Genomic DNA, 10565 nt, shown 5'->3' with positions numbered 1-10565 from the left:
TGGCTGAAGCCCAGACTAAAGCAGGTTTCTGGGGTTTTGTTTAGCTTCTATATTTGTTACATAGTTGCTTAGAGTTGCCGCTCAGAGGCCTGCAGCTTCAGGCGGGGAACGTTGGAGTCCTCCACCACTGAAGCAAGCAAGCCTCATGTTAGTTTCAAGCTGCCTGGCTGCCGGCCACCATCTTGGCTGACAGTTAATCTGCATATCTCACTGATTAGCCAATGAAAAGGGTAGCGGTTGTACACCAATTACCATGTTTCTCTTTTATTAGTGTAGATAATCACTTAACACGCCCTGGCCGGCTTGGCTCAGTGGATAGAGCATTGGTCTGTGGACTGAAAGGTCCTGGGTTCGATTCCGGCTGGGGGCGCATGCCTGGGTTGCGGGCTCGATCCACAGCGGGGAGTGTGCAAGAGGAAGCCGATCAATGATTCTCTCTCATCATTGATGTTTCTATCTCTCTCTCCTTCTCCCTTCCTCTCTGAAATCAATAAATATATATATTTTTTAAAATAATCACTTAACACATTTTATTAAGTCATGTCTTAAATAAGGTTTCCTCCATTCCTTGGGGCACAATGCAAATTGCATAATTTCAAACTTTAAAAAAAATCAAAAGAATCTCCCATAAAAATCTCATGTTGTTTGGTCTCACAATATCTTATACATTTCAAAGTATTTAAAATATTTTTCTGATTGTCACAATTCGATGAAGTAGGAAATTCATCTTAAGTAGAAAATAGAGACATTATGCCTGGAGAAATAAAGTCAACTCCCAAGATAATACTGGGAAGTGGCTGACTAGGGCTCATGCCCGACCCTTTTGGCCTTCTGAACTCAGGTCCACTGTGTTTGCCACAATAATGCACATGTCCCCAATTCATATTCAACAAATTCTTGCTTTTAAAAATTGCATAATAAAAATATTATTCTGTTTAGTACCATAAAGTACATTTAAAGAGATCTATCTACAAAAAATCAGTTAATTCTGTATTAAGTAGATTATATGTATTGTAATAAATTCATTCCTTTCACCCATCCCAATACCTAAACTTACATCTTGGATTTCTGGAGGTTTGAAATCAGCATTCAATAAACCATTCTTTTTCAATTAACAGTTTAAAGTTCATTACGTAATACTAACAGAACACTCTGCCAATTCTGATGCGATGAGAAAGATCTTTGAAGTTCATTTTACCTTCCTTAAAATGGAAACCCCCTTTTAACATCAACTGTGTTTATTGAGAGTCATTCTGATTCCTATTTTTTGCCAAAATGTTTTCTTTTCTTCTTTTGAAATACAAGAATCATCTTGCTTCCAGCTTACTTGTAATCTACCTTCTACAACTGGTTATAATCACAGAATCTCTGGTGAAATTATTGCCAAGGCAGGGTTCATTTTACATTTCAGTTAATTATTGTAAAAGTTTTGCACTTCCCTGTAAAAAATTAAATCTTAAGAAATACTGAAATGTTGAAATCAATAAAATTTAACTAGAAAAATAGCTCCTAATTTTAAGAGTTACTTTTAATTTTTTATTCCTGGTCAAAGGAGTAAGTATATACTTGGCAAAGACATGCAAAGTAAATAGAAAAATACAGCTCTTTAAATAATATTCAAAATGTAAAAGCATGTAAGTCAACTGGACAGATCTTATAACCAATACTGAAGTCATTAGAATGATGTTATGATGTCTAAATCAAGTATTTCACTGTATAAGATGTGGTAAAAAGTTAGATTAATGACTGGCTATCAAGTTTAATACCTGTTTATGTGAGCTAATGGAGAGTGCAAAAAAATATGAAGACCGAAGCTACTGGTTGATTTTAAAAACCATGTCACACTCTGCCTCCCCCATCAAACTCAGGTACACAACTAAAAAAGATAATATGAAGGTTATGCTAATAAAGTCATACTAATAAAATGATTCATTTCATTTTGTATCACTCATCTATTGAAAATGAACTGAATTTCACACAATGCTGTGAAAAGATATTCTTATATCTTATAAAAAGATATACCACATTCTTACAAATACAAATAGGCAAAGATGATACAATTACCCTGCTGCTGGCTAATTACCTCCCACCCCTCCCCCCATTAATTGTATTTTTTACTGAATAAGTCACATTTTAAAATTTACTTCTATTATAAGAACTCCTGAGATGACTGAATGGGTTCTGAGATTTTGACCAGCTGTCACAGAACAAAATTCCTCTGCAGAAAACTTGCTGAATTCACTGAAGATATAGTATATTATGTTCACTACATGCTGACACATTATAAGCTATAAATTACAATTTAATGTAAAATGTTAAAATTACAATTTTCTTTCCTTTTTCCCTAGCTTTATTAAAGTACTAGAGGCCCAGTGCACAAGATTTGTGCATTTGAGGGGGAGTCCCTCAGCCCAGCCTGTGCCCTCTTGCAGTCTGGGAGCCCTCAGGGGATGTCCGACTGCCAGCTTAGGCCCGCTCCCCCGACCCCCACCCTCCTGGCAGTCAGACATTCTAAGCCAGCAGTCAGACATCATTAGTGCTGCTGCAGAAGCAGGAGAGGCTCCCGCCACCACTGCTGCACTCGCCAGCCATGAGCCTGGACTCTGGCTGAGCTCCTGCATGGAAAGTCTGCCCCCTGGTGATCAGTGCATGTCATAGTGACCAGTTGTTTTGCCGTTTGGTCGATTTGCATATTAGCCTTTTATTATATAGGATATTTAGAAAATTATATAATTTTCTTTCTTATACTAATTATGATAGATGTAGTTTTGTTTTTAATAGGATTAACAGATGTATTATTTTCTAGTTAAGATGGTGACAGCCTAATGAACAGTTCTAAAGTATCTCTTAAAAATTGTATCCAGATTTTTTCTCTCTATCCCACCCCTCATTCAGATACCAGTTGTATACTAGTATATATTTTTTAAAATCCTCACCCAAGGATATGATTTTTAAATTGATTTTTAGAGAGAGAGGAAGGGAGAAAGAGAAATATTGATGTGAGAAAGAAACATCGATTGGTTGCCTCCCATATGTGCCCCAATGAGGAATTGAACCCACAACCTTTTTGGTGCATGGGACAATGCTCCAGTCAACTAAGCAACCTGACCAGGGCAGCAGCTATATTTTTAAAAAACACATTTTGTCATCTCTTTCATACTCATACCTTTGGAGAGTCAATTTTTTAGAGAATAAAATGTGAATTCCTCAGGAGGGCACAATTTGACCCAGTCTACCTTTGCAGACTCAGTTTTTCCTAACACATCTATCTCACCATTTCCTCCAGCTAAACTAAGACTCTATGCCAAGCTCTGCCAGGCATGTGTGCTTGGTTACCCGCTTCTTGGCTCTGTGGGCTCTCCTGAAACCCCACTTGCTGATGAGGCCTATGATGAAGACAAAGGCAAGGCCATGGAAGGCTTTATAAGACAGGGTAAGGACTCTGGAACCCATTCTAATTGTGACAGCCAGGGTAGTCACATGATCTAACTCAGCTTCCAAAGAAATGTGTTGGCTCCCATGGGGAGAATAAGCTAAGAGACAAGAGTGGAAGTGAGAAAGTGGAGGGAAGAAGAGGAATCAGGAATGGTTCCTAGTTTTCCTAAACAACTGGCTAAATGTGCTCAGATTGGGAAGAGCTGGAGTGTGGCAGGGGAAGTAGAAGCGTAAGGAAGGGTTTTAGGGGCAGGAAATCAAGAGTTCTGTTTGGACATGTAAAGTCTGAGAAACCTCTTAGCTGCTCTGTCCCTCTTTATTCAGTGACACTTTATTTACACTGTGATTTCAGAACTTACCTCACTCTGAAATAATTTGCTGCAATCTCACTTGTCTCCCCAGCTACTGTAAGCTTCCTGAGGGCAGACTGTAATAGTTAGTCCACATTCTTAGATGAGGGCTTAAACAAAGTAGTCACTTAATTTTAGAATGAATAAAGGTAATATTCTAGAAACTCTTACAAATACAAACCAAAGGAAGAAAATACTTTATTAGCAGTTTACACTATCTAGAACTCACCCTGAATAAGGTCAACAATAGTTACAACAGACCACAGACCATAAACCCACCTTCCTTCTAGCATATAAACACACACACACACACACACACACACACACACACACACACACACACAAAACCCCTGCTTTTTAAAATTTATCTTTAGTGTTGATAGTACATATAACCCCCTTTTCCCCCACAATGACCCTGTCCTCTCCACTCTCTTCCCCTCCCCAGGCCTTCACCCCACTATTGTCTGTGTCCATGGGTTATTCACATATGCATATAGCTTCCTTGGTTGACCTCCCCACCCTCCTACCCCCACCGATGCCCATTCCCTCTGAAGATCCTCAGTCAGTTGCATGCTTCTATGTCTTTGGATCTAATCTGTTTGTCAGTTTATTTTGTTTATTGGATTCCACATTTAAGTGAGATCATGTGATACTTGTCTTTCTCTGACTGACTCATTTCACTTAGCATATTACTTTCCAGGTCACTCTCAACTCCTGCTTGTAAGCCTCTAATAAGATGGATAGTGGGCTAGCTCTATGTAAATAGCTTTTATCTATACTGTACAAAGCCAAACATCTACAGATATCACTTGAATATTTAGATTGATGTTCAAAAATGAAAATCTTACTAAAAACCTATCTATATTCTTTGTTTTTATAATCCTACTAGAGGCCCAGTGCACGAAATTCATGCATGGGTAGGGTCCCTAGGCCTGGCTGGAGATCAGAACTGATCAGGTTCTCTGCCTCCCAACCTCCTCCTTCCCTCAGTGCCCTGCCACTCGCTGGTCACCCACCATGTTCCATGCTGCCTGTTGGTGGTCAGCGCACATTATAGTGAGCAATCGAACTCCCGGTCTCCCAGTCGAACTCCTAAGGGGACACATTGCATATTAACCATATATCTATCTATCTATCTATCTATCTATCTATCTATCGATATAGATATTTCATATTCTAATAGATTATTTGTAGAGTTGAGAACACTTAACTATTTATCCCCTTTTAAAACTGGTTTGACTACTAATTAGAATCACAGAATTTTAAAGAGAGGAACTCACAAAACCCAGAACCCTTATTTTCCTATAGGGATAAGAAAACTGAGGCCTAAAGAAATTGTTCAACACTCTATAATCATTTAGAAATGAAGTCAGTTGTAGAAATTAGTTCATCTGTTTCCTAGAGCAAGATTTCCCCCCTGAGAAGATTGGCTTTTTCATGAATAAAATTGATTAATTTGGCAATTTTGCAACAAATTACATATTCTGCTTTTATAACTTTTCTATACAGTGATATAGCAATAAATTTTATAGGAAGGATATGCCTTAAAATGAGGTCAGGCAACTAAAACAAAATCAAGTGAAGTACTGTCATGTATATAACATGGCTTAATGGTAATGCTTCTGAGGTAGAGGACACATGGAGGGACATGCATGACATAAATACCCCAATACAAAGCCTATTTGGCCAGAAAAAACTGAAGGCAAGCGGAGCCAATCCTATGTACAATGGTGAAGTTTGTAAGGCTTGTCTTTATCATACCCAGCTTTCCTCTTATCCTTTTTCTTTATTCTTTATCTGTCCCACTGGTAATCCCTCTTCCATTTCAAAGGCCTTCCTATCTATCCTCTCTTCCCTTTCCCTTTACAGAAAAGAATTTTATATCTATCATCTACACCTAGTTGGCTGACAAACTTCAGACACTACTTGAATGAATTTTAATACATTAACTCAACCAAACATTTCTGTGCCATGCCTTTAATCCTAAGGTGTGGAATGAAAAATTTGTTCCCAGAAGAGTTGTAGATTCAGGAGAAAAATAATAGAGATCAAGTGGTAGAAACAGATTCTCTCCCTTCTAGTCATTAAAATGACATGGTCTGAAAAGCAAGCCACGTATCTAGTTAGGGTGCAGAAAAGGAATCTACAGGGAGAGCACATGGTGTGCCCCCCACTGTACATAAGAAGGACCAGCACTTTGCTCCAAATTCTGGCAGATATCTGGAACATTACAAATTTTAAATTTTAAATTGCTAATTGTTTGGGATAACTTAATCATTATACTGATTTGAAATTAGAACACAACGTATTTTCAAAGCTAGCTTGCATATACTCATCATGTTTACAATTTAAGAATGTTATATTTGAACAGTGCCTTATGCTTACAAAGTGTTTCATATGTGCTATGTAATTTGAACATCAACAGAATATAATGTAAATATCATTTCTACTTTCCAAGTGAAGATTCTTAGGTTAACAGGTAATAAGTTATAATAAAAGGCACAGCCAGGAGTGAACATAAGAATTCTTGATCCAAATATTTTCCCACCATAATATGTAACTTATAAAGCATTATTAAAATAACTTGTATATGTAAACTGCAAACACTTTCAAACTAGAAAAGTAATATTGTCCCCAAATTTCTAAGTAAATTATATCAATCTTTTCAAGCCAAAGTTCCTTATTATAATCTTTTTGTTGAAGATAATTAGGTTTTCTCAGTTGCCTCAATTTTTAAAACAATTCAATAATATACAAAATACTGTCGAAAACATATAGCGTGAATAGAAACAGGCATCTTTCCATCCCCAAAGTCACATTCTCACATAAATTCTTTATCTTTGATGTCCTTTGAAAACCCTATTCAAATTATTTTAAAACATTAGCCTAAAAATTTGCATTGTATAGTTCATTTTAACTCAGTGATTCATGTATATTTTTACAACTAGCTTCTTTGCATATCTTATTAATTTGCCAACTTTGAAGAAACCTGATATCACTGACAGGTTGGAGCCTGTTTCTGCCAAAACATTTTACCTTGAATTCCTTGAAGTCAATTATAATTTAAAAAGTCAATTATGGTTCTTTTACCTAAGGGCAACAGAATCAGATTTAATAGTATACGTGTTTAAAACTCATCTGTTTTACTATTTTTAGTTTGTTGTCTGTTCTATGGAACAGAGGCTGAGAGTATTTACTATTAAAGTTACCACATTCAAATTTGCTTTAGAAATAACTTCAGTGATTTTTGAAGAAAAAAAAGATGCTAGAATATAATTCAAGTGTGAAAACAGACCATTACAATGCTATGAGCTATGTTTCTAAAATGAAATAAGCAACATTCATGAAGAAGATAGCATGTGAACATTTACAAGGTCATAAGAAAGGGGCTCACCAGTCTGAGCAAAACCAAACTGACGCGGAGGCCGAGTCTCCAGCAAGTCTGACTCTTTTAACTTGGACTGTTGTGAGGAGGCTGATGGTGAAGTAAACGAGAGATTTTTGTTGACCTGTAATAGGAAAGGCAAATCAGACAAAAGCGTAATTTCCTGGGTTACTGATGCAAAAGCTGTATGAGAAAGATTTGCTTACTAGTACGATGCAAACCATGACATGTGGGTAGGTGAAAGGGAGTGGTAATGATTTATATGCTTGATTTTTAAAGTTTACAAAACAGAATAGTATTTTTATCAAGGAAGGAAAACAATGGCAATGAAAGTATAACTATATTAAAGTAAACCAACCTTATTAAATAAAACAAGTTAGCTCATCATGGAACTGACATTATTCGTAACGCAAAATGGAGTGGTCTTATCAGTTATACAAAGAAATGCCAAAAATAAAGTGACTCCTTGACAGCTTTCAATTAAGAAAGAGTTACAATGTTTCAGACCCACATTTCTCTAGCATTTTGTGAAATAGCAGGTACTTCCTTTTAAAAAGCCTGCACAGAAAACACCTGTAATATTCTTGTTTATATACATCATGGTGACATAGAAAACACAGCTGCAACCTAACTTGCCAAGTGAAACAATTTCCACTGCATTGAAAAACCTTATTCTTAAGACGCTATTTAAAAACAACATTAAAGTAATGATCAAGCAATACTTCTGAAACAAAAACCATGTTCTATAAAACAAAAAAAACTGATTACCTGAGTAAAATGGTCTCACAGAAATGAAATGCATAAAAGTATGATAGTATAACTTCAGCTATCGTAGAAAAATAAGAATAGCTCACAAAAATGTATTAAATTGTTTATTAGCAAATTCATCTTATGACTTACAATTTTGGCAATGACCTAGTTTTGTTCATTAATAAATTATTCTTTATATCTTTATTATTTTTATCACTTTCAAAATCACAAGAAAATGTGATCTAATTTTGAAAAATCTGTAAGTTTGAATTTCTAATTTTACTGACAAAATATAATTTATGAATTAACAAAACGTAAAATGATAGCTAATGGTATATAAATCTTTGTATATGAAAATAGCTGGCTTTTTCTCACTTTTCTTAAAAATGATCACACCACACAGACGACTTCCCTGTATAAGTATTTAAAAATCCCCTTTTGATGTTTTGTATTACATAGTAGATTGCGGTTTCATGCCCTTTATCTGACTCATTATTTGTAAACACTTCTCTTCTTTCAAAGTGATAGCAAATGGTATTTCTTAGATTAAGATTTTCTCTTGAGGCAAAGAGCTATTTACATAGTTGGCAAAATAGTCAACTAATTAAGACCATATAATAATATAGTCTTAAAGTTTCTAAACTCTTATGATATCATCTCATAAAAGAGAAAAATATTTTTCAAAGAGGTTAGATCAGGTCAAATACCACATCAGTGCTAAAAAATTATCCAGCTTTAAAAATTCTATCAGGCCCCGGGCAGGTGGAGCATCATCCCATACACCAAAAGGTTTCGGGTTTGATACCCGGTCACAGCACATACAAGCAGCAACAATGAATGCATAAATAAGTGGAACAACAGATGTTTCTCTCTATCTCTCTCTTTCTCTCTCTCTCTCTCTCCCTCCTTCCCTCCCTCCCTCTCCCCCTCTTGCTCCCCCCTCCCCCTTTCTCTCCATCTGTAAAAAAATAAATATGAAAAAAATTTAAAGAATTTGATCAGGAGCCATTGAAAAATATTTTTTAATTGATTTCAGAGAGAAAAGAAGAGGGAGAGAGATATTTAAACATCAATGATGAGAGAGAATCATCATCAATCAATCAGCTGCCTCTTGCACATCAGCCACTGGGGATCGAGCCTGCAAACTGGGCATGTGCCCTGACCTGACCTGGAATCAAACTGTGACCTCCAGGTTCCTAGGTCGATGCTCAACCACTGAGCCATGACAGCCGGGCAGAAGCCATTATCAAACGCTGATCAAAATTAAAGTTGACTATTTATATTAATATCACACCTAAGATAACAATGAAATCATCTAACATTTTTGAGCTTTGTTTTCTATCTTTAAATGGAGATAATAAAAGTAGTATGTGTGCTTCAATGGGAATGTGCTGTGGGAGCAATAAAGATGAACTGGATAGAGAGCTAGTCACATATGGTAACCATAGAGCACTAGGTAACTTAGAGAAGAGATGGATTAGTCCTGGAGGTATGGCTCAGTTGGTGGGTGTCCTCCCATTTACCAACAGGTTGCCGCTTTGATTGCCGGTCAGGGCACCTGCCAGGATTTCAGCTCGATCCTCGGTGGGTGGTGTGCAGGAGGCGGCCAACTGATGCTTCTTTCTCTCTCTCCATTCCTCTCTCTTTAAAAATCAATAAAACACTTAAAAAAGAAAATAAAAGCAATGGATTAGAGTATGTTGGCAAAGGAAAATTATAAAGTGCTATGCAAGTGCTATATAAATATTAACTAATAACATCACTAGGAGAGTAATGAGATACCTGTAATGCAGTATGATGATGCAGTAAATTTTTCAGAGAGCTATACTTTTAAATGAAATTACTATACACAAAATGACATATTTATCGCTTAATTCTTTAGTCCACTTCTCTTTTTAGAATCATTTTTCAGTTTTACTTCTGTTTTCTTGAAAATATCTATCCCACATGGCAAACAATGCATTTTGAAATCTGGTACAAAAGAACAGGTGTATTCTGGGGACACACACACACACACACACACACACACACACACAGGCTTCGATCTTCCTCTTCAGAAACTTACTCGTGCTAAAATAAAAAGAACACCAGGAAGCCTGGAATAGGATACTTAAATGCTTCCACTCAAACAGAAAGACTTGTCACACTTTTTAAATAAAATTCTGTTAAAAAACCCAACATATAATCTACAATTATATGTTCTTCCTAAAGCATTTTTTTTTTTTTTTGCTAATTCTTCTCTTTCCTGCCACATTTCTTTAGAGACTATCAAATGTTCAGGATGAGTGGCAACAGATAACTAAATAGTATAGTGATCTGAAATTAGAGCTCATTTTCAAAGTTAGCCTACATATATTCACTACTTTATAGAGGAAGAAAAGTAATAATGACCATTATAAAGAGTGAAGCAATCTCTATTTTTGAAATACATGCTGTGGAAAAGAATTGCTTAATAATTTTACAACAACAGAAGGATTGGCTAAGATAGTCTACCCTACACCGATCTACCCTCTTTTCACAACGCACTTTTCTGCTTGCTTCATTCAAAACCACAGTCTGCCAGCGTCAGTTTACGACCTCCATGTTGGGGGAAACTAAAAGCATACAAATTTAATCAAATTCCCAATAGAGAAAAAGATAGAGAT

The 10565-nt window shown here is 36.2% G+C and overlaps 1 protein-coding gene across 17 annotated transcripts in view; it reads right to left on the bottom strand.

Moving 5' to 3' along the window:
* Positions 1 to 10565, bottom strand: part of AHI1 (Abelson helper integration site 1) — a 155252-nt gene that overhangs the window by 77101 nt on the left and 67586 nt on the right. For 16 of the 17 annotated variants that reach the window (XR_001515966.1, XR_001515965.1, XR_001515967.1 and 13 more), the window contains one exon: positions 7180 to 7294. Coding sequence is in view for 14 of the 17 variants with exons in the window: in XM_015572088.1 (XP_015427574.1) it covers positions 7180 to 7294 (115 nt within the window). In the remaining 3 variants the exon portion in view is untranslated. Of the gene's footprint in view, positions 1 to 6816; positions 6876 to 7179; positions 7295 to 10565 lie in introns of those variants that run through there. The other variant, XM_015572094.1, reaches the window with a different exon arrangement.

This window comes from Myotis davidii, unplaced genomic scaffold (assembly GCF_000327345.1).
Source record: "Myotis davidii unplaced genomic scaffold, ASM32734v1 scaffold266, whole genome shotgun sequence".
Taxonomy (NCBI): Eukaryota; Metazoa; Chordata; class Mammalia; order Chiroptera; family Vespertilionidae; genus Myotis; species Myotis davidii.
The sequence above is the reverse complement of the archived record's forward strand: the minus strand, read 5'-3'. Positions and strand labels throughout refer to the sequence as shown.